The sequence below is a fragment of the Pseudophryne corroboree genome, chromosome 5 (genome assembly GCF_028390025.1).
Source record: "Pseudophryne corroboree isolate aPseCor3 chromosome 5, aPseCor3.hap2, whole genome shotgun sequence".
NCBI classification, from domain to species: domain Eukaryota; kingdom Metazoa; phylum Chordata; class Amphibia; order Anura; family Myobatrachidae; genus Pseudophryne; species Pseudophryne corroboree.
This window is the reverse complement of record NC_086448.1, coordinates 211385711-211410602: the sequence shown is the minus strand read 5'-3', so window position 1 is coordinate 211410602 and position 24892 is coordinate 211385711. Positions and strand designations below refer to the sequence as shown.

At 47.9% G+C, this 24892-nt stretch overlaps 1 protein-coding gene across 6 annotated transcripts in view; it reads left to right on the top strand.

Moving 5' to 3' along the window:
- ARHGAP12 (Rho GTPase activating protein 12) overlaps positions 1 to 24892 on the top strand; it is a 254644-nt gene that overhangs the window by 152922 nt on the left and 76830 nt on the right. For 2 of the 6 annotated variants that reach the window (XM_063922071.1, XM_063922070.1), the window contains exons 4-7: positions 14706 to 14846; positions 15928 to 16008; positions 24081 to 24209; positions 24476 to 24556. The exons of 1 other annotated variant lie outside the window; for it this stretch is intronic. In XM_063922071.1, the coding sequence (XP_063778141.1) occupies positions 14706 to 14846; positions 15928 to 16008; positions 24081 to 24209; positions 24476 to 24556 (432 nt within the window). The remainder of the gene's footprint in view (positions 1 to 14705; positions 14847 to 15927; positions 16009 to 24080; positions 24210 to 24475; positions 24557 to 24892) is intronic. 3 more of the 6 variants (XM_063922073.1, XM_063922072.1, XM_063922074.1) reach the window with 2 other exon arrangements.

Genomic DNA, 24892 nt, shown 5'->3' with positions numbered 1-24892 from the left:
CACAAATGATCAATGGAAATCAAATTTATTAACCCATGGAGGTCTGGATTTGGAGTCACACTCAAAATTAAAGTGGAAAAACACACTACAGGCTGATCCAACTTTGATGTAATGTCCTTAAAACAAGTCAAAATGAGGCTCAGTAGTGTGTGTGGCCTCCACGTGCTCCAATGATCTGTAACTGTTGCGGAAGCTGACAGCCATAGATGAACGTTTTGTCAGGCTGAGGTTGTCTTCTGGATCTCGGGGTCTGAGTAAGGGTGGTGTTCAGTTTGTCGGCTGTTGGGATCCCGGCGCACAGTATACCGGCGCCGAAATCCCGACACCCGGCATACCGACAACTTTTCTCCCTCTTGGGGGTCCACGACCCCCCTGGAGGGAGAATAAATAAGTGCCCACAGCGTGGGGAGTGTAGCAAGCCCGCAAAGGACTCATTTGCGCTTACCCAGCTGTCGGTATGCCGGCGGTTGGGATCCCGGCGCAGGTATGCTGGCCGCCGGGAGCCCGGCCGCCGGCATACCATACTACACCCCTGAGTAAAGTTTAAGATCTTTTATTCAGTAGCAACTCGTAGTAGAGTAAAACATTCTTTCAGCCTGTAAGGCATGCATGAGGTGCTTCTTAGTGAACTGTTTGGGAGAAATAATTCTTAGTATTCGTATACTGCTGAAAGTGAGATCATCCAGTTTTATGGTAAAATAGGAGTTCTGGGACCGATTCAGCCCACAGGCAAGTCTCACAATCGGTCGCAGTTTCACTTCTACCATTTAATTACTGCATATTGTACTATTGTATAGAAATTAATTAAGCCCTTTTAAGAGGTATATTTGAGTCACGTGTACAGTTCATGTAGATTCAGTTGTTCAATGCGAAATGATAAATAAATAAAAATATTTTTTTCTTTTATATTCCTGGACTAAACCTTTTAACCAAACTGATTTAAACCGCTTTCTTAATCTGACACTTTATTGTTCTGAACAATACTGTACAAGCTGCCTAAAAATACAGATGCATTCGCATACATCTAGCCTCAGTACGCCATGCAGCGCAAGATCCCCGGCATGAGTGAGCCGAGGTCCCGCATAACTCTGGTAATGTTGGGCGGCTTTTTATTTTATTTTTTTTGCTGAAAATGCGTCTTAGTTGAGGAGACTGAGCTGATTATGTGATATGACACTTATATATTGTGTGTGACTGAGGCTGTATACGGAGCTGAATAGAAGTTGTATCTGGGAAAAAAGCTGTGGCTGCTACATTGTAGCACTTCATATACAGATTCAGAGACTCGTTTGCACACAGATATACAAGTGACATATATCAAATTAATCGGCACAGTCTCCTCATGCACCCTATACACATTTTGTTGTGACTAAGGCACATGTTTGCCAATAAAGACACCCAATGCTAGAAGAGTCTCGTGCGACCTGGTGTGCTAAGAGCGGCTGTTTGGTGTGACTGCAGCAAAGATGTATGAGGATAGTATATGCATACAAAAACTTTAGATTTCCAGGACTGCAGATATTTGAGCTATAGGGGGCGATTTACTTTAACACGATGGCCTCAATATTCCATTATGGACTGGCACATCACAGCCAGCAACATCAATACATTTTCTCTGACGTCCTAGTGGATGCTGGGAACTCCGTAAGGACCATGGGGAATAGACGGGCTCCGCAGGAGACTGGGCACTCTAAAAGAAAGATTAGGTACTATCTGGTGTGTGCACTGGCTCCTCCTCCAGACCTCAGTTAAAATCTGTGCCCGGCCAGAGCTGGGTGCTCCTAGTGGGCTCTCCTGAGCTTGCTAGAAAAGAAAGTATATTTAGGTTTTTTATTTTCAGTGAGATCTGCTGGCAACAGACTCGCTGCTACGTGGGACTGAGGGGAGAGCAGCAAACCTACCTGCTTGCAGCTAGCTTGTGCTTCTTAGGCTACTGGACACCATTAGCTCCAGAGGGTTCGAACACAGGGCCTGACCTCGATCGTCCGTTCCCGGAGCCGCGCCGCCGTCCCCCTTGCAGAGCCAGAAGACAGAAGAGAAGCGATGAAATCGGCGGCAGAATACTCCTGTCTTCATTAAGGTAGCGCACAGCACTGCAGCTGTGCGCCATTGCTCCCACAGCACACCACACACTCCGGTCACTGTAGGGTGCAGGGCGCTGGGGGGGGCGCCCTGGGCAGCAATTATAATACCTTTTGGCATAAAATACACATAATACAGTCTGTTAACTGTATATGTGTAAAAAAACCCGCCATTAAGTTACAGAAAACGCGGGACAGAAGCCCGCCGCTGAGGGGGCGGGGCCTTCTTCCTCAGCACACCAGCGCCATTTTCCCTTTACAGCTCCGCTGGAAGCAGCTCCCCAGGCTCTCCCCTGCAGTATCCTGATACAAAAAGGGTAAAAAAGAGAGGGGGGGCACATAAATTTATAGTGTGAATCCCTGTGTTATATAGCGCTGTGGTGTGTGCTGGCATACTCTCTCTCTGTCTCCCCAAAGGAATTTGTGGGGTCCTGTCCTCAGTCTGAGCATTCCCTGTGTGTGTGCGGTGTGTCGGTACGGCTGTGTCGACATGTTTGATGAGGAGGGTTACGTGGAGGCGGAGCAGGGGCAGATAAATGTGGTGTCGCCCCCGACGGGGCCGACACCTGATTGGATGGATATGTGGAAGGTCTTAACCGACAGTGTCAACTCCTTACATAAAAGGTTCAATGACGCAGCAGTCTTGGGACAGCCGGGGTCTCAGCCCGCGCCTGCCCAGGCGACTCAGAAGCCGTCGGGGGCTCATAAACGCCCACTAGCTCAGATGGTAGACACAGATGTCGACACGGAGTCTGACTCCAGTGTAGATGAGGATGAGACAAATGTACAGTCTACAAAGGCTATCCGATGCATGATTACTGCAATGAAAGATGTATTGCACATTTCTGACATTAACCCGGTTACCACCAAGAGGGGTATTATGTTTGGGGAGAAAAAGCAGCCAGTGACTTTTCCCCCATCTGATGAGTTAAATGAATTGTGTGAAGAAGCGTGGAGTTCCCCTGATAAGAAACTAGTGATTTCTAAGAGGTTACTGATGGCGTACCCTTTCCCGCCAACGGATAGGTTACGTTGGGAAACATCCCCTAGGGTGGACAAGGCGCTCACATGCTTATCTAAAAGGGTGGCACTGCCGTCTCAGGATATGGCCGCCCTAAAGGAGCCTGCGGATAGAAAGCAGGAAGCTATCCTAAAGTCTGTGTATACACACTCTGGTACTCTACTGAGACCTGCTATTGCTTCAGCCTGGATGTGTAGTGCTGCAGCAGCATGGACTGATACCCTGTCAGACAACATTGATTCCCTCGACAGGGATACTGCTTTGCTAACCCTCGAACATATAAAAGACGTCGTCTTATATATGCGGGATGCCCAGATGGACATTTGCCTGCTGGCATCTAGAATTAATGCAATGTCCATTTCTGCCAGGAGAGTATTATGGACTCGGCAGTTGACAGGTGATGCTGATTCTAAAAAACATATGGAGGTTTTGCATTATAAGGGTGAGGAATTGTTTGGGGCCGGTCTCTCGGACCTCGTATCCACAGCAACAGCTCGGAAGTCGACTTTTTTGCCTCAGGTTCCCTCACAGCCTAAGAAAGCACCGTATTATCAAGGGCAGTCCTTTCGGCCTCAGAAAGGCAAGCGGGTCAGAGGAGCATCCTTTCTGGCCAGAGGCAAGGGTAGAGGAAAGAAGCTGCACCAGGCAGCCAGTTCCCAGGAACAAAAATCCTCCCCTGCTTCCACTAAGTCCACCGCATGACGTTGGGGCTCCACAGGTGGAGCCAAGTGCGGTGGGGGCGCGTCTCCGAAACTTCAGTGACCAGTGGGTTCGCTCACAAGTGGATCTATGGGCTGTACAAATTGTATCTCAGGGATACAAGCTGGAGTTCGAGGCGACTCCCCCTCGCCGTTACCTCAAATCTGCCTTGCCAGCTGCTCCCAGGGAAAGGGAGGTAGTACTGGCGGCAATTCACAAGCTGTACCTCCAGCAGATGATAATCAAGGTCCCCCTCCTTCAACAGGGAAGGGGTTACTATTCCACAATGTTTGTGGTACCGAAACCGGACGGTTCGGTGAAACCCATTCTGAATTTAAAGTCCTTGAACACTTATATATAGAAATTCAAGTTCAAAATGGAATCGCTCAGAGCGGTCATTGGAAGACGGGGATTTTATGGTGTCGCTGGACATTAAAGATGCTTACTTGCATGTCCCCATTTACCCACCTCACCAGGAGTACCTCAGATTTGTGGTACAGGACTGTCATTACCAATTCCAGACATTGCCGTTTGGCCTGACCACGGCACCGAGAATATTTACCAAGGTAATGGCCGAAATGATGATACTCCTTCGGAAGAAGGGAGTTATTATTATCTCGTACTTGGACAATCTCCTCATAAAGGCGAGGTCCAGAGAGCAGTTGTTGGTCAGCGTAGCACTCTCTCAGGAAGTGTTGCAACAGCACGGCTGGATTCTGAATATCCCAAAGTCGCAGCTGATTCCTGCGACGCGTCTGCTTTTCCTTGGCATGATTCTGGAAACAGAACAGAAGAAGGTGTTTCTCCCGGTGGAGAAGGCCCAGGAATTGTCATCTCTGGTCAGGGACCTCCTGAAACCAAAACAGGTGTCGGTGCATCACTGCACGCGAGTCCTGGGAAAGATGGTGGCTTCTTACGAAGCAATTCCCTTCGGCAGGTTCCATGCAAGGATCTTTCAGTGGGATCTGTTGGACAAATGGTCCGGATCGCATCTTCAGATGCATCGGTTGATCACCCTGTCCCCAAGGGCCAGGGTGTCTCTGCTGTGGTGGCTGCAGAGTGCTCATCTTCTCGAGGGCCGCAGGTTCGGCATACAGGACTGGGTCCTGGTGACCACGGATGCAAGCCTCCGAGGATGGGGGGCAGTCACTCAGGGAAGAAACTTCCAAGGACAGTGGTCAAGTCTGGAGACTTCACTACACATAAATATACTGGAACTAAAGGCCATTTACAACGCCCTGAGGCAAGCAGAGCCCCTGCTTCAAAACCAACCAGTACTGATTCAGTTAGACAACATCACGGCGGTCGCCCATGTAAACCGCCAGGGCGGCACAAGAAGCAGGGTGGCAATGGCAAAAGCCACAAGGATTCTTCGATGGGCGGAGAATCACGTGCTAGCACTGTCAGCAGTGTTCATTCCGGGAGTGGACAACTGGGAAGCAGACTTCCGCAGCAGGCACGACCTCCACCCGGGAGAGTGGGGACTTCATCAAGAAGTCTTCACACAGATTGTAAATCGCTGGGAACTGCCACAGGTGGACATGATGGCGTCCCGCCTCAACAAAAAGCTAAAAAAATATTGCGCCAGGTCAAGGGACCTTCAGGCGATAGCTGTGGACGCACTAATGACACCGTGGGTGTACCAGTCGGTTTATGTGTTCCCTCCTCTTCCTCTCATACCCAAGGTACTGAGGATAGTAAGAAAGAGAGGAGTAAGAACTATACTCATCGTTCCGGATTGGCCAAGAAGAACTTGGTACCCAGAACTACAAGAAATGATCTCAGAGGACCCATGGCCTCTGCCTCTCAGACAGGACCTGTTACAGCAGGGGCCCTGTCTGTTCCAAGACTTACCGCGGCTGCGTTTGACGGCATGGCGGTTGAATGCCGGATCCTAGCGGAAAAGGGCATTCCGGATGAAGTTATTCCTACGCTGATAAAGGCTAGGAAAGATGTGACAGCAAAACATTATCACCGTATATGGCGAAAATATGTTGCTTGATGTGAGGCCAGGAAGGCCCCTACAGAGGAATTCCAGCTGGGTCGATTCCTGCACTTCCTAGTCAGGAGTGACTATGGGCCTAAAATTAGGATCCATAAAGGTCCAGATTTCGGCCCTATCTATTTTCTTTCAAAAAGAACTGGCTTCACTGCCTGAAGTTCAGACGTTTGTTAAGGGAGTGCTGCATATTCAGCCCCCTTTTGTGCCTCCAGTGGCACCTTGGGATCTTAACGTTGTGTTGGATTTCCTGAAATCACACTGGTTTGAGCCACTTAAGACCGTGGAGCTAAAGTATCTCACGTGGAAGGTGGTCGGCTGTTGGCCTTGGCTTCAGCTAGGCGTGTGTCAGAATTGGCGGCTTTGTCATGTAAAAGCCCGTATCTGATCTTCCATATGGACAGGGCAGAATTGAGGACTCGTCCCCAATTTCTCCCAAAGGTGGTATCAGCGTTTCATTTGAACCAACCTATTGTGGTGCCTGCGGCTACTCGGGACTTGGAGGCTTCCAAGTTGCTGGACGTAGTCCGGGCTTTGAAAATTTATGTTTCCAGGACGGCTGGAGTCAGGAAAACTGACTCGCTATTTATCCTGCATGCACCCAACAAGCTGGGTGCTCCTGCTTCAAAGCAAACTATTGCTCGCTGGATCTGTTGCACGATTCAGCTGGCACATTCTGCGGCTGGACTGCCGCATCCTAAATCAGTAAAAGCCCATTCCACAAGGAAGGTGGGCTCTTCTTGGGCAGCTGCCCGAGGGGTCTCGGCTTTACAGCTTTGCCGAGCTGCTACTTGGTCGGGTTCAAACACATTTGCTAAATTCTACAAGTTTGATACCCTGGCTGAGGAGGACCTTGAGTTTGCTCATTCGGTGCTGCAGAGTCATCCGCACTCTCCCGCCCGTTTGGGAGCTTTGGTATAATCCCCATGGTCCTTACGGAGTTCCCAGCATCCACTAGGACGTCAGAGAAAATAAGAATTTACTCACCGGTAATTCTATTTCTCGTAGTCCGTAGTGGATGCTGGGCGCCCGTCCCAAGTGCGGACTCTCTGCAATACATGTATATAGTTATTGCTTCACTAAAGGGTTATTGTTATGAGCCATCCGTTGAGTGAGGCTCAGTTGTTGTTCATACTGTTAACTGGGTATGGTTATCACAAGTTGTACAGTGTGATTGGTGTGGCTGGTATGAGTCTTACCCTGGATTCCAAATCCTTTCCTTGTGTCAGCTCTTCCGGGCACAGTTTCCCTAACTGAGGTCTGGAGGAGGGGCATAGAGAGAGGAGCCAGTGCACACCAGATAGTACCTAATCTTTCCTTTAGAGTGCCCAGCCTCCTGCGGAGCCTGTCTATTCCCCATGGTCCTTACGGAGTTCCCAGCATCCACTACGGACTACGAGAAATAGAATTACCGGTGAGTAAATTCTTATTTCTCTGACGTCCTAGTGGATGCTGGGAACTCCGTAAGGACCATGGGGAATAGCGGCTCCGCAGGAGACTGGGCACAACTAAGAAAGATTTAGGACTACCTGGTGTGCACTGGCTCCTCCCTTTATGCCCCTCCTCCAGACCTCAGTTAGAATTTTGTGCCCGGCCGAGCTGGTTGCACACTAGGGGCTCTCCTGAGCTCTTAGAAAGAAAGTATATTTAGGTTTTTTATTTTCAGTGAGATCTGCTGGCAACAGACTCACTGCTACGAGGGACTGAGGGGAGAAGAAGCGAACCTACCTGCTTGCAGCTAGCTTGGTCTACTTAGGCTACTGGACACCATTAGCTCCAGAGGGATCGAACACAGGCCCAGCCTCGGTCGTCCGGTCCCGGAGCCGCGCCGCCGTCCCCCTTGCAGAGCCAGAAGCAAGAAGAACGTCCAGGAAATCGGCGGCTGAAGACTCCGGTCTTCATTAAGGTAGCGCACAGCACTGCAGCTGTGCGCCATTGCTCCCCATGCACACCACACACTCCGGTCACTGATGGGTGCAGGGCGCTGGGGGGGGCACCCTGGGCTGCAATAAAAATACCTTAGCTTGGCAAATAAACACATAATATAGTCAGTAAGACTATATATGTGTAAAATCCCCTGCCAAAAATATCCTGAAAAAAGCGGGAGAAGTCCGCCGTGAAGGGGGCGGGGCTATCTCCCTCAGCACACTGGCGCCATTTCCTCTCACAGCTCCGCTGGAAGGACGCTCCCAAGGCTCTCCCCTGCAGTTTCCAGGCTCAATAGGGTAAAAAAGAGAGGGGGGCACTAAATTGAGGCGCAAAACTGTGTATTATAGCAGCTATAGGGGAAAAATCACTGTGTGTAGTGTGTATCCCTGCATTATATAGCGCTCTGGTGTGTGCTGGCATACTCTCTCTCTGTCTCCCCAAAGGACTTTGTGGGGTCCTGTCCTCAGAGCATTCCCTGTGTGTGTGCGGTGTGTCGGTACGGCTGTGTCGACATGTTTGATGAGGAGGCTTATGTGGAGGCGGAGCAGGTGCCGATAAATGTGATGTCACCCCCTGCGGGGTCGACACCTGAATGGATGGACATGTGGAAGGAATTACGCGACAGTGTCAACACCTTACATAAAAGGTTTGACGACATAGCAGATGTGGGACAGCCGGCTGCTCAGCCCGTGCCTGCCCAGGCGTCTCAAAAGCCATCAGGGGCTCTAAAACGCCCACTACCTCAGATGGCAGACACAGATGTCGACACGGATACTGACTCCAGTGTCGACGACGATGAGACTAGTGTACATTCCAATAGAGCCACTCGTTATATGATTACGGCAATGAAAAATGTGTTGCACATTTCTGATATTACCCCAGGTACCACAAAAAAGGGTATCATGTTTGGGGAGAAAAAGCTACCAGTGGTTTTTCCCCCATCTGATGAATTAAATGAAGTGTGTGAAGAAGCGTGGGCTTCCCCCGATAAGAAACTGGTAATTTCTAAAAAGTTAGTAATGGCGTACCCTTTCCCGCCAGAGGACAGGTCACGTTGGGAGACATCCCCTAGGGTGGATAAAGCGCTCACACGTCTGTCAAAAAAGGTGGCACTACCGTCTCCGGACACGGCCGCCCTAAAGGAGCCTGCAGATAGAAAGCAGGAGGCTATCCTGAAGTCTGTATATACACACTCAGGAATTATACTGAGACCGGCTATTGCTTCAGCATGGATGTGCAGTGCTGCAGCTGCGTGGTCAGATTCCCTGTCGGAAAACATTGATACCCTAGACAGGGACACTATATTGCTAACCGTAGAGCATATTAAAGACGCTGTCTTATACATGAGAGATGCACAGAGGGATATTTGCCGGCTGGCATCTAAAATAAACGCAATGTCCATTTCTGCCAGGAGAGGATTGTGGACTCGGCAGTGGACAGGAGATGCAGATTCTAAAAGGCACATGGAAGTTTTGCCTTACAAGGGTGAGGAGTTGTTTGGGGATGGTCTCTCAGACCTCGTTTCCACAGCGACAGCTGGGAAGTCAGCATTTTTACCCCATGTTCCCTCACAGCCAAAGAAAGCACCGTATTATCATTAACAGTCCTTTCGGCCCCAGAAAGGCAAGCGGGTTAGAGGCGCGTCCTTTCTGCCCAGAGGCAGAGGTAGAGGGAAAAAGCTGCAACATACAGCCAGTTCCCAGGAACAAAAGTCCTCCCCCGCTTCCTCTAAGTCCACCGCATGACGCTGGGGCTCCACAGGCGGAGCCAAGTACGGTGGGGGGCCGTCTCAAGAACTTCAGCGACCAGTGGGCTCGTTCACGGGTGGATCCCTGGATTCTACAGGTAGTTCTCATGGGTACAAGCTGGAATTCGAGACGTCTCCCCCTCGCCGTTTCCTCAAATCTGCCTTGCCGACAGCTCCCCCGGACAGGGAGGCAGTGCTGGAGGCGATTCACAAGCTGTATTCTCAGCAGGTGATAATCAAGGTACCCCTCCTTCAACAAGGACGGGGTTACTATTCCACAATGTTTGTGGTACCGAAACCGGACGGTTCGGTGAGACCCATTTTAAATTTAAAATCCTTGAACACTTTTATATAAGAAGGTTCAATTTCAAGATGGAATCGCTCAGAGCGGTGATTGCAAGCCTGGACGAGGGGGATTACATTGTATCACTGGACATCAAGGATGCTTACCTGCATGTCCCCATTTACCCTCCTCACCAGGAGTACCTCAGATTTGTGGTACAGGACTGTCATTACCAATTCCAGACGTTGCCGTTTGGTCTGTCCACGGCACCGAGGGTATTTACCAAGGTAATGGCCGAAATGATGATACTCCTTCGGAAAAAGGGAGTTTTAATTATCCCGTACTTGGACGATCTCCTTATAAAGGCGAGGTCCAGGGAACAGTTGTTGATCGGAGTAGCACTAGCTCGGGAAGTGCTACAACAGCATGGCTGGATCCTGAATATACCAAAGTCGCAGCTGGTTCCTACAACGCGTCTACTGTTCCTGGGGATGGTTCTGGACACAGAACAGAAAAAAGTGTTTCTCCCGGAGGAGAAGGCCAAGGAGTTGTCATCCCTAGTCAGAGACCTCCTAAAACCAAAACAGGTGTCGGTGCACCACTGCACGCGAGTCCTGGGAAAGATGGTGGCTTCTTACGAAGCAATTCCATTCGGAAGGTTCCATGCAAGGATCTTTCAGTGGGATCTGTTGGACAAGTGGTCCGGATCGCATCTTCAGATGCATCGGCTGATAACCCTGTCTCCAAGGACCAGGGTGTCGCTGTTGTGGTGGCTGCAGAGTGCTCATCTTCTAGAGGGCCGCAGATTCGGCATACAGGACTGGGTCCTGGTGACCACGGATGCCAGCCTTCGAGGTTGGGGGGCAGTCACACAGGGAAGAAACTTCCAAGGACTATGGACAAGTCAGGAGACTTCCCTACACATAAATATTCTCGAACTAAGGGCCATTTACAATGCCCTAAGTCAGGCAGGACCCCTGCTTCAACACCAGCCGGTGCTGATCCAGTCAGACAACATCACGGCGGTCGCCCATGTAAACCGTCAGGGCGGCACAAGAAGCAGGATGGCGATGGCAGAAGCCACAAGGATTCTCCGATGGGCGGAAAATCATGTGTTAGCACTGTCAGCAGTGTTCATTCCGGGAGTGGACAACTGGGAAGCAGACTTCCTCAGCAGGCACGACCTCCACCCGGGAGAGTGGGGACTTCATCCAGAAGTCTTCCAAATGGTTGTACACCGTTGGGAAAGGCCACAGGTGGACATGATGGCGTCCCGCCTCAACAAAAAGCTAAAAAGATATTACGCCAGGTCGAGGGACCCTCAGGCGATAGCTGTGGACGCTCTAGTGACACCGTGGGTGTTCCAGTCGGTTTATGTGTTCCCTCCTCTGCCTCTCATACCCAAGGTACTGAGAATAATAAGAAGGAGAGGAGTAAGAACTATACTTGTGGTTCCGGATTGGCCAAGAAGAGGTTGGTACCCAGAACTTCAAGAAATGATCTCAGAGGACCCATGGCCTCTGCCGCTCAGACAGGACCTGCTGCAGCAGGGACCCTGTCTGTTCCAAGACTTACCGCGACTGCGTTTGACGGCATGGCGGTTGAACGCCGGATCCTGAAGGAAAAGGGCATTCCGGAGGAAGTCATCCCTACGCTGATTAAAGCTAGGAAGGAGGTGACCGCAAACCATTATCACCGCATATGGCGAAAATATGTTGCGTGGTGTGAGGCCAGAAGGGCCCCAACGGAGGAATTTCAGCTGGGTCGATTTCTGCACTTCCTACAGTCAGGGGTGACTATGGGCCTCAAATTAGGTTCCATTAAGGTCCAGATTTCGGCTCTGTCGATTTTCTTCCAAAAAGAACTGGCTTCACTGCCTGAAGTTCAGACGTTTGTTAAAGGAGTGCTGCATATTCAGCCTCCTTTTGTGCCTCCAGTGGCACCTTGGGATCTCAACGTGGTGTTGGATTTCCTTAAGTCACATTGGTTTGAGCCACTTAAAACCGTGGAACTAAAATATCTCACGTGGAAAGTGGTCATGCTGTTGGCCTTGGCTTCGGCCAGGCGTGTGTCAGAATTGGCGGCTTTGTCATGTAAAAGCCCTTATCTGATTTTCCATATGGATAGGTCGGAATTGAGGACTCGTCCCCAATTTCTTCCTAAGGTGGTATCAGCTTTTCATTTGAACCAACCTATTGTGGTGCCTGCGGCTACTAAGGACTTGGAGGATTCCAAGTTGCTGGACGTAGTCAGGGCCCTGAAAATCTATGTTTCCAGGACGGCTGGAGTCGGGAAAACTGACTCGCTATTTATCCTGTATGCGCCCAACAAGCTGGGTGCTCCTGCTTCAAAGCAGTCTATTGCTCGCTGGATCTGTAGTACGATTCAACTTGCACATTCTGCGGCTGGACTGCCACATCCTAAATCTGTAAAAGCCCATTCCACGAGGAAGGTGGGCTCTTCTTGGGCGGCTGCCCGAGGGGTCTCGGCTTTACAACTTTGCCGAGCTGCTACTTGGTCGGGTTCAAACACATTTGCTAAATTCTACAAGTTTGATACCCTGGCTGAGGAGGACCTTGAGTTTGCTCATTAGGTGCTGCAGAGTCATCCGCACTCTCCCGTCCGTTTGGGAGCTTTGGTATAATCCCCATGGTCCTTACGGAGTTCCCAGCATCCACTAGGACTACGAGAAATAGAATTACCGGTGAGTAAATTCTTATTTTTTCTTGCTAGTCATAGATTTGTGCAGAAACTGTAATACTAATAATGTTGAGGGTGCAGTAATGGACTAATGTGTGCTGCCAAGCCTAGAATTGATGTTACCTGTAATATTATACCGTGCCGGATTTGCAATTAGCTCACTTTTGTTCTGTTTTTTTTTTTTTATTTATAATAAATATGTAACATACCTTTGTTCGAGAAATGCGCTTGTGTGTGTAATCTGTATGCATCTTTTGCGGGCCATACATCCAATTGGCGATTTTCCTGTTCTGGCGATTCCAGTCCACAGATCGGCGGACTATGATGATCACGGCAAAATCCTACATGTTAGAAATCTTAGACTCTCCGGTTCCAATCATTTTTTAGGTTGGAATAGGCTAATCAAGGATTTCTAACATGTTGGGTTTCTGCCATCGACCATACAGGGAAATGGCCCGATACTTGCCTATGTATGGGCCTCTTAAGGTTGGCTTTTTAATCTCATTTATTTATTTTTCTAAATCCTCTTAAATCCACATAAGTAGTTGGGAAGACAATGATTTCCAAATCATTGTTCATTTTATGGTACCTTATGGTGGAAATTAATTGCATTTCAAAGCTGTTTTTAACACATTAACTACTTTGAGCAGAAATGTAATATTTTTTTTTTTTTGGTAAGCCCTACCTGCATTCTTGTGTACATGGTTTATAGTCAGAGATTAGTCACACTGTGACTGATGCAACATAGCAATAGTGGGATTTTATACAATTAACTGGAAGTGATTTATTACCCTAAAATGAATGACATTTTTCTCTTTCTTGCTGTAACTTCCCTGAATGCAATTAGCATCCCAGCATGCATCACTACACACATCAACAATGCACTCCCTCATATTATAGCAATTAATTGCTTGCCTTTTGTACTCTCTGGGGCTGCTACTCACTGTGGAAAGTTTCCTTGCACAATTTGAGAAAGCATTTATGTAATATTGCCCATAACAAAACAAGGTGATCCAAAATGACTGGTAAGCACACAGTGATTGCTCGCAATCAAGTAACTAAAAATCTCCCCAGCCCTTAGCCCTCTCCCTAGCTTTGATTGATTTACTGTTACATAGCTCGGCAGACAGTTGATCTGTCCGACTAGACACCATGCTCAGACCTCTATATTGGGTTTCCTAATAGCTATAATGTTTATTGGCTTGTACATACTTTCCTGCAACTTTTACTAATTGCTTTGCTTAGATTTGTTATTTACAGTATCTTGGTGCTTTTTAGGTATGTTTTTATATTATTAATAGGTAATCGTCTCGTTTCCCCCCTCCTTCCCCCCCCCCCCATTATTTTAATTGCCCTTGGATGCTGCAGGGTGAGCTTTGGATACAACTATATTTAGTACTATGAACTATATTTAGGCACACCGACAGCGTGGAGCCCCTTGCGGGCTCGCTGCGCTCGACGCGCTATTTATTATCCCTCCGGGGGGGGGGGGGGGGTCATGCACCCCCAAGGGGGAGATAAAGTGTCGGTATGCCGGCTGTCGGGATTCCGGCGCCGGTATACTGTGCGCCGGGCTCCCGACAGCCAGCAAACTGAACACCACCCTATACTCCGGAGCAGTGGAAATTAACAGCTCTACCTTTTATTATATAAAAATTTGGAACGCACAAAAGAACCTAGAAATAAGGCAAGTTGCAGGAACACAAGTACAAACCACACAGTCATCCATTTGACGGTGGCCACTTATTCAGCCCCTTGTGCTACTTAGACGCTGATATGCTTTATTTCAACCATAAGGCACCAACCATACTGTAATATTTTAAAAACTTTATTATTCTTTGGAGCCATGGATTAAAAAGTAATTTGCTAAATGTCTTTAATCTGAACCTCCTCTTTATAGCACTGTTATTGTTTACAGTAAGTAAAGGGAAAAGTCACTGTAAAAAAAAAAAAGCTAAATAAGATACAATTTGATTCGTTCTAAAATTCTTACACTGTTGTGTAAGTTTTCAAGTTAGCACTGTTTCTTCAGCCTGCTGGCCAACAACTCTGCGGCTTGTAGACCAGTATCTGGGAGTATCTATGTATAATTATTATTATGCGGAATGATAGAACCAATTTTTTCTTCAGTGATCCCTTTTCCTTTGCTTACTTTTCCTGGACTGATCCAGGTGATATTTTCATTTCCATAATGCTACGGATCAGCTTCTTTCTGTATTGGCTCAAATTTTTCCAACTCTTTCTAGCAACTTTCAGCAGAAGAAAATTTTCACAACACTTGTGACAGTCAATCAGATAGTCTGTATGGTTCTCCTCCCAAGGGTTGGTCAGAAGAATTGGATCAGCATGGTCATACATTCTTTATCAATGACCAAACCAATGAGAAGGTACTTCCGATTCTTTCCTACACTTCTATGTTATGCGACTGTTGCCTGTGTGAAAGCCATGCGTGCAAAAACGTCTTGCTATGTGGCACATCTCAACTTCCCGAGTGTCCGTTTTATAGTCTGTTGCACCAGATGTAGCAACTTCAAAAGAAACTTTGAATTTGACATATGAAATGTTTGAGTTCCCGCATAGAAAATAATGACATTTGCCTAGAGCTAGTTCATAGACTTAGTTGAGTTTGTCCATAGCGATCAGTCGGTGTGGTTTTGTTTTTTATTATCTAGTGTAATAGGACTGTTTTTCTTAAAAGAGATCTTTGACTTCTATTAACCAACTTAAATGCATTAGATTATTGTGTTTTATCTGCGCATGTCGAAATCTGAGTTCACTGGATTCAATATTGTTTTGTATAGGGAATAAGTCTACTACTTGTAATTATAGGTTAGAAGTTAATACTGAATGCTAATAAGTAGTGGCGCATATTCTGGGTGTTTATGGATAGCCAAGGCTGCGTATTACTCATTTCATATTGTAACATAGAAACATAGAATTGGACGACAGACAAGAACCACTTGAACCACATAGTCTGCCCCTTTTTTTTAATCCTTTAGGTCAGGCATGTCCAAACTTCAGCCCTTCAGCTGTTGTGAAACTACATATCCCAGCATGCCCTGACACCGTTTTGCTGTCAGAGAATGCTAAAGCTGTGTCAGGGCATGCTGGGATGTGTAGTTTCTCAACAGCTTGAGGGCCGCAGTTTGGACATGCCTGCTTTAGGTAATCTCAACCCCTTTTTGTACCGTCTAACTGCAGCTTTAGTTTAATATTTAGCGTTGTAAGCTCTTTGTCCATGACCCTTCGTCATGCGAGTCTTATCTCCTGGATGCAGCCACCATTGTGTTGGTTATTCTATTGAGAATGCAGCCTCGCTGTTTTCTAGGAACTAGTGACATTACATACGGTAGTAAATATTTGTTTGTCCTAGGAATGTCTGCTTGTCCACAGTGTACGGGAGGCATCAGTTTTAGAAAATGTAATTCCATGCCTGTGCCTGTTTTTAACCTGTATAACCATTTACAGTGGATGAAACACGTGGACGAGCAAGGCAGACCATATTACTACACTGCTGACGGCTCACGCTCTGAATGGGAGTTGCCAAAGGTAATTAAAGCAACACGGGTTATATTTTCCACACTTATACACTTTTGTTTTCAGGGAAATCCTCCTAAGTCATGTTTGTGGTTTATGTGCTAGCACTTGTTTGTTCATACCTTCTAGTTGTCCCAGTTTAGGCGGGACGGTCCGGCTCCCGTTTAAAGGGACATCTGTGTCCCACAGGTGGGAAAGTTGTTTGTTGCGCCTAGCACAGTGAGCAGGAAATAATAAGATTTTACTTACCGGTAAATCTATTTCTCGTAGTCCGTAGTGGATGCTGGGGACTCCGTAAGGACCATGGGGAATAGACGGGCTCCGCAGGAGACATGGGCACTTTAAGAAAGAATTTAGATTCTGGTGTGCTCTGGCTCCTCCCTCTGTCCCTCCTCCAGACCTCAGTTAGAGAAACTGTGCCCGGAAGAGCTGACAGTACAAGGAAAGGATTTTGGAAATCCAGGACAAGACTCATACCAGCCACACGAATCACACCGTATAACTTGTGATAAACTTACCCAGTCAACAGTATGAACAACAACAGAGCATCAGTTCAACCCTGATGCAACAATAACATAGCCCTTATTGCAGCAATAACTATATACAAGTATTGCAGAAGAAGTCCGCACTTGGGACGGGCACCCAGCATCCACTACGGACTACGAGAAATAGATTTACCGGTAAGTAAAATCTTATTTTCTCTAACGTCCTAGTGGATGCTGGGGACCGAATGAGCAAACACAAGGTCCTCCTCAGCCAGGGTATCAAACTTTTAGAATTTTTGCAAAAGTGTTTAATCCTGACCAAGTAGCCGCTCGGCACAGCTGTAATGCCGAGACCCCTCGGGCAGCCGCCCAAGAAGAGCCCACCTTCCTAGTGGAATGGGCCTTAACTGATTTTGGCAGCGGCAATCCAGCCGCAGAATGAGCCTGCTGAATCGTGTTACAGATCCAGCGAGCAATAGTTTGCTTTGAAGCAGGAGCACCAAGCTTGTTGGAAGCATACAGGATAAACAAAGATTCTGTTTTCCTGACCCTAGCCGTTCTGGCTACATAAACCTTCAAAGCCCTGACCACATCAAGTAACTCGGAATCCTCCAAGTCAGTAGTAGCCACAGGCACCACAATAGGTTGGTTTATATGAAAGGATGAAACCACTTTTGGCAGAAATTGTGGACGGGTCCGCAATTCTGCTCTATCCGCATGGAAAACCAGATAGGGGCTTTTATGTGACAAAGCCGCTAATTCTGACACACGCCTAGCCGAAGCCAATGCTAGTAGCATGACCACCTTCCACGTGAGATATTTCAATTCCACCGTTTTGAGTGGTTCAAACCAGTGGGATTTCAGGAAACTCAACACCACGTTAAGATCCCAAGGTGCCACCGGGGGCACAAAAGGGGTCTGAATATGCAGCACTCCCTTCACAAACGTCTGAACTTCAGGTAGAGAAGCCAGCTCTTTTTGAAAGAAAATGGATAGGGCCGAAATCTGGACCTTAATGGAACCCAATTTTAGGCCCAAAGTCACTCCTGACTGTAGGAAGTGAAGGAAACGGCCCAGCTGGAATTCCTCCGTAGGGGCATTCCTGGCCTCACACCAAGCAACATATTTTCGCCATATACGGTGATAATGTTGAGCTGTCACGTCCTTCCTAACCTTTATCAGCGTAGGAATGACCTCATCTGGAATGCCTTTTTCCGCTAGGATCCGGCGTTCAACCGCCATGCCGTCAAACGCAGCCGCGGTAAGTCTTGGAACAGACAGGGCCCTTGTTGCAACAAGTCCTGTCTTAGAGGAAGAGGCCACGGGTCCTCTGTGAGCATTTCTTGCAGATCTGGATACCAAGTCCTTCTTGCCCAATCCGGAACAATGAGTATTGTTCTCACTCCTCTTTTTCTTATGATTCTCAACACCTTGGGTATGAGAGGAAGAGGAGGAAATACATAGACCGATTGGAACACCCACGGTGTCACCAGGGCTTCTACAGCTATCGCCTGAGGGTCTCTTGACCTGGCGCAATACCTCTGTAGTTTCTTGTTGAGGCGGGATGCCATCATGTCCACCTGTGGCAGTTCCCACCGACTTGCAACCTGTGCGAAGACTTCTTGATGAAGTCCCCACTCCCCCGGGTGGAAGTCGTGCCTGCTAAGGAAGTCTGCTTCCCAGTTGTCTACCCCTGGGATGAACACTGCTGACAGTGCGCTTACAGCGAAGAATTCTGGTGGCTTCCGCGTCGCCACCCTGCTCCTTGTGCCGCCTTGTCGGTTTACATGAGCCACAGCGGTGATGTTGTCTGACTGAATCAGAACTGGTTGACCGCAAAGCAGGGTCTCTGCTTGACGTAGGGCGTTGTAAATGGCCCTTAGTTCCAGGATGTTGATGTGAAGGCAAGTCTCCTGACTTGACCACAGACCTTGGAAATTTCTTCCCTGTGTGACTGCTCCCCACCCTCGGAGGCTTGCATCCGTGGTCACCAGGACCCAGTCCTGAATGCCGAATCTGCTGCCCTCGAGAAGGTGAGCACTCTGCAGCCACCACAGGAGAGACACCCTGGCCCTGGGGGATAGGGTGATTAACCGATGCATCTGAAGATGTGATCCGGACCATTTGTCCAGTAAGTCCCATTGAAAGGTCCTCGCATGGAACCTGCCGAAGGGAATGGCCTCGTATGATGCCACCATCTTTCCCAGGACTCGAGTGCAGTGATGCACTGACACCTGTTTTGGTTTTAATAGGTCCCTGACCATTGTCATGAGTTCCTGAACCTTCTCTATCGGGAGATAAACCCTTTTCTGGCCTGTGTCCAGAATCATGCCCAGGAAAGGCAGACGAGTCGTAGGAACCAACTGCGACTTTAGAATATTCAGAATCCAGCCGTGTTGCCGTAACACTTCCAGAGAGCGTGCTACGCTGATCAGCAACTGCTCTCTTGACCTCGCTTTTATGAGGAGATCGTCCAAGTATGGGATAATTGTGACCCCTTGCTTCCGCAGGAGTACCATCATTTCCGCCATTACCTTGGTAAATATTCTCGGCGCCGTGGAGAGACCAAACGGCAATGTCTGAAATTGGTAATGACAATCCTGTACCACAAATCTGAGGTACGCCTGATGAGGTGGATAAATGGGGACATGAAGGTATGCATCCTTTATGTCCAGAGACACCATAAAATCCCCCCCTTCCAGGCTTGCAATGACCGCTCTCAGCGATTCCATCTTGAACCGGAACCTTTTTAGGTACATGTTCAGGGATTTTAGGCCCTCATTCCGAGTCGTTCGCTCGGTAATTTTCTTCGCATCGCAGTGAAATTCCGCTTAGTACGCATGCGCAATATTCGCACTGCGACTGCGCCAAGTAATTTTACAATGAAGATAGTATTTTTACTCACGGCTTTTTCTGCACTCTGGCGAACGTAGTGTGATTGACAGGAAATGGGTGTTACTGGGCGGAAACAGGCCGTTTTATGGGCGTGTGGATAAAAACGCTACCGTTTCCGGAAAAAACGCAGGAGTGGCCGGAGAAACGGGGGAGTGTCTGGGCGAACGCTGGGTGTGTTTATGACGTCAAACCAGGAACGACAAGCACTGAACTGAACGCAGATGCCGAGTAAGTCTGAAGCTACTCTGAAACTGCTAAGTAGTTTGTAATCGCAATATTGCGAATACATCGGTCGCAATTTTAAGAAGCTAAGATACACTCCCAGTAGGCTTAGCGTGAGCAACTCTGCTAAATTCGCCTTGCGAGCGATCAACTCGGAATGAGGGCCTTTAATTTCAATATGGGTCTGACCGAACCGTCCGGTTTCTGTACCACAAACATGGTCGAATAATAACCCTTTCCTTGTTGAAGGAGGGGAACCTTGACCACCACCTGTTGAAGATACAATTTGTGAATTTCAGTAAACACAATTTCTCTATCTAAGGGGGAAGCTGGCAGGGCCGACTTGAGGTATCGGTGAGGGGGCATCTCTTCGAATTCCAGCTTGTATCCCTGAGACACAATATCTATTGCCCAGGGATCCAACTGGGAGTGAACCCACTTGTGGCTGAAATTTCGGAGACGCGCCCCCACCGGGCCTAGCTCCGCCTGTGGAGCCCCAGCGTCATGCGGTGGATTTAGTGGAAGCCGGGGAGGACTTCTGTTCCTGGGAACTAGCTGTGTTGTGCAGCTTCTTTCCTCTGCCCCTGCCTCTGGCAAGAAAGGCCGCACCTCGGACTTTCTTGTTTTTCTGTGATCGAAAGGACTGCATTTGGTAATACGGTGCTTTCTTAGGTTGTGAGGAAACATATGGCAAAAAATTTGACTTCCCAGCCGTAGCTGTGGAGACCAGGTCCGAGAGACCCTCCCCAAACAATTCCTCACCCTTGTAAGGTAAAACCTCCATGTGCCTTTTTGAGTCGGCATCACCTGTCCATTGCAGAGTCCACAGGACCCTTCTGGCAGAAATCGACATAGCATTTATTCTAGAACCTAGTAGGCTAATGTCTCTCTGAGCATCTCTCATATAAAGGACAGCGTCTTTAATATGCCCCAGGGTCATTAATATAGTATCCTTGTCTAAGGTATCAAGTTCCTCAGATAAGGTATCCGTCCATGCTGCTACAGCACTACACACCCAAGCCGACGCGATTGCCGGCCTCAGTAAGGTACCTGAATGTGTATAAATGGACTTCAGGGTAACCTCCTGTTTGCGATCCGCAGCATCTTTGAGGGTAGCCGTATCCTGTGACGGCAGGGCTACCTTCTTGGATAAGAGTGTCAAAGCTTTGTCCACCCCAGGGGAGGATTCTCAGCGTAACCTGTCAGTTGGCGGGAAAGGATACGCCATAAGAATCTTTTTGGAAATCTGCAGTTTTTTATCTGGAGATTCCCAAGCCTTTTCACATAACTCATTGAGCCCGTGTAAGTGGGGAAAAGTTACCTGCGGCTTCTTTTCCCCATACATATGAACCCTCCTGTCAGGGACTGGGGTTTCCTCTGTGATGTGCAACACATCCTTAATAGCTATAATCATATAACAGATGGATTTAGCCAATTTTGGCTGTAACTTTGCATCATCGTAATTGACACTGGAGTCAGAATCCATGTCGGTATCCGTGTCAATAATTTGGGATAGTGGGCGCTTCTGAGACCCTGTCGGCCTCTGCGACATAGGATCAGGCATGGGTTGGGACCCTGACTGTCCTGAGGTTTCAGGTTTGTCTAACCTTTTATGCAAGGAATTAACATTATCATTTAAAACCTTCCACATATCCATCCAATCAGGTGTCTGTGCCGTCGGTAGAGACACCACATTCATTTGCTCCCGCTCTGCTTCCACATAGCCTTCCTCATCAGACATGTTGACACAAGCGTACCGACACACCACACACACAGGGAATGCCCTTTTTGAAGACCGTTCCCCCACAAGGCCCTTTGGTGAGACAGAGAGAGAGTATGCCAGCACACACCCCTGCGCTATATAACCCAGGAATAACACAGTAACTTAATGTTAACCCAGTAGCTGCTGTATATTGTGTTTTTAGCGCCTAATTATGTGCCCCCCCTCTCCTTTTACCCTTTTCTACCGTGATCTGCAGGGGAGAGCCTGGGGAGCTTCTTCTAAGCGGAGCTGTGGAGAAAAAATGGCGCTGGTGAGTGCTGAGGGAGAAGCCCCGCCCCCTCGACGGCGGGCTTCTGTCCCGCTAAAATACATATCTTTTTGGCGGGGGCTCATACATATATACAGTGCCCAACTGTATATATGAGTACTTTTGCCAACAGAGGTCCATATGCTGCCCAGGGTGCCCCCCCGCGCCCTGAACCCTTACAGTGACCGGAGTATGTGAGGTGTGTTTGGAGCAATTGCGCACAGCTGCAGTGCTGTGCGTTACCTCATGTGAAGAACGGAGTCTTCTGCCGCCAATTTCGAAGTCTTGCTTCTCATACTCACCCGGCTTCTGTCTTCCGGCTCTGCGAGGGGGACGGCGGCGCGGCTCTGGGATCGGACGACGAGGGTGAGATCCTGTGTACGATCCCTCTGGAGCTAATGGTGTCCAGTAGCCTAAGAAGCAGGACCTAGCTTCAGAGAGTAGGGCTGCTTCTCTCCCCTCTGTCCCACGATGCAGGGAGTCTGTTACCAGGAGAGCTCCCTGAAAATAATAAAACCTAACAAAATACTTTCTTACAGCAAGCTCAGGAGAGCTCACTGAACAGCACCCAGCTCGTCCGGGCACAGATTCAAACTGAGGTCTGGAGGAGGGACATAGAGGGAGGAGCCAGAGCACACCAGAATCTAAATTCTTTCTTAAAGTGCCCATGTCTCCTGCGGAGCCCGTCTATTCCCCATGGTCCTTACGGAGTCCCCAGCATCCACTAGGACGTTAGAGAAAAGTCAATAAATGGGGATTTGGAGGAGTGTATCACTTAATAAGCTCAGACACACCCCACAGTTTTTTCAGTCCTCCATCTTGATGCAGTCACGCCCAGAGTCCGGGTTCACAGATCTGATAGGTTGGGAGGTCTGGTGTGTTAGATAATACCTTTGCAGTGCCCCCCTCCCCCCCCCTAATTAATGTCATTAGCTTAAAATGAGCTCCCTGCTCGACATCAAAAATGTCATTCTTTCACTCCAGCTTCCTACACAGAAACAGTCGCTGCATCATTTGGGTTTTTTTTGTGGGGAACATCTTCGATAATTTGTGAACCAAACTGATGGATACCAAAAAAAGTCAATGCTCTAGAAAGCACATGATGTCATTGAATATAAACAAAACTGATGACAGGGCATCAGATGGTGTCCTGGTTCACTGCTCCTAGTGTGACATTGCATTAAATGAACACCCTCTTGTGTGCAAATATAATTTGTATGCTTCTAAATACTTTCATTATCCCTTTTTAGCTTGTTTAGGGTCCTTACTGATTGGTGATAAAATATATGTTTTTGTGAAACTGTAATGGATCCCACTGGTTCCAATGACCCTATGCCAAGACTCAACAAATGTGTGTGTAAAATCTAGTAGCCGGCTTAAAAGTTCAGGAGCCAGACCCTTGTCACCAACCAAAATACTGTATATGAAAACTTGTATAGACTTTTATATAAAAGTCCCCTTTAATGCCCATCATGCCATTAGACCACCACACATGCCTCTACAATATTTATCAGACCCAACCACATGCCTATTTCTGGTTCCCAATATAGTATACCACACGGTACTGACCTTATTCATAAAATGCCACACAGCAGGGCCCTTTACCACTTGGCTGGCATAGAAGCATCAGAAGTGTCCAAGCCAGGGTGGACTTTTCCTGACATTGTCGCATCTGATGCGACCAGTCAGAAAGCTCACTGGATGGATGATGGAAGATAATCTTCCAGCAGCTGCCACTCTCGGAGGAACTTCCCGGACCCACTGCTTCCAGTTTCTCCTCACCCAGTGCCTGCCATGCAGCTGATCACTGCTGTTTGGGCAGCCCGGATGCACCCCTGATCCCCCCCCCCCCCCCCTCCCCCGCAGCTGCAGAGCTTAGCAGCTGCCAGGAAAATGGAAATGTAAAAAAAAAAGCTCTCATCGTCCCTGTGTACACCTGGTAGCTGCAGAGAGGAGCAGCCATGAAATCGCGATCGGTAATCCGATATATCGAGACATCAATTTTATTTTATTTTTCAGAGCAGCTACTGCTGCTCTGATTATCCACTGAGTATGGGATTGCTGGGACCTGAAGCTGCCAGGGATGCTGAGACCACTGGTGTTTACTGGGACCTGAAGTCATCAGGGATTGCTGGGACCGCTAAGGAGTGCCGGACTTGTTGCTGTGACCTGCGGAGCATCGGAAGATTCCCACCACTGGAAATTCTAGGCACCAGGTCCGAAAAACGTGGTAGTCATAGCAATCTGATGCCTGAGACTTATCGAGCCTTGTCCTTTACCCAGTAACATTTGCAGTTGCGGTCAGGAGACTATTTATGTTGCTCTGACATTATTTTTCTTTAGCACTGCGAATGCCATTTACGTGCACTTGCGCCATCCCTTGCTAGCTCTAAAGTAAAATAATGAAACTACCATTTTAGTAATCCATCTTTTTTTTTAATTTTTTTTTTAGTATAATTCCTTATTACCACCTCATCAGAGAGAGATCACTAAAAGCCGGAGTCTTGACAGAAAGTTCCAGGAACCAATCGTATTAACAAAGTGGCGGCACAGCACATATCTACTGGAGACCAGCGACAAGGTACCGTGATGTCATCTTGTCATAGTGTCACAGCGCAATGTGACTGACAATTCAGTTCTGAGCAGACGCTGAAACATTAATGCCTTATTCCCTAATTCCAGTCATATGTGTTCCGTTTTGTGTCACACAACGTTTACATAATTCACCTAATCTTACCAAATCCTCTAATAGATGAAGCCACCTAGTCACGCAGGGAAATAACCCTGCAATTTATAATCCTAGCATTGTGACAGCAGACATTAACAGGTACATTTTGTATTTTACAGTTACATATCAAGCAAAAGCGTAATTCCTCAGTGTATTACATGCCTATCCCAGGTTTTATGACTCCTCCTTGCTCAGAAAAAGTTAGTATGCGTACCCTGGTTTGTGCTTGCTTGCCAACACACGTCCAAATTCCGCAAATTCTTCAGAGCTGTGAATATGCCTGCTATGTACTGACAGAAAGAAAAGCGTGCATGATACTGATATTTCGGGAAGAATTTAATAGTGAATGCTATCTTTTTTTTTATATCTTGCATTAAGTTCCCACTGAGGTAGTGGTTACTGTTGAAATACATATACATTTCATTTCTGTGTACAATTGTAACTCTGGATTACAGTGTAACCACTGGAATCCACCTTAGTTATGGCTCCCGTATGTCCCATTTTTATCAGGTAATTTGCCACTGTAGTATGGTGAC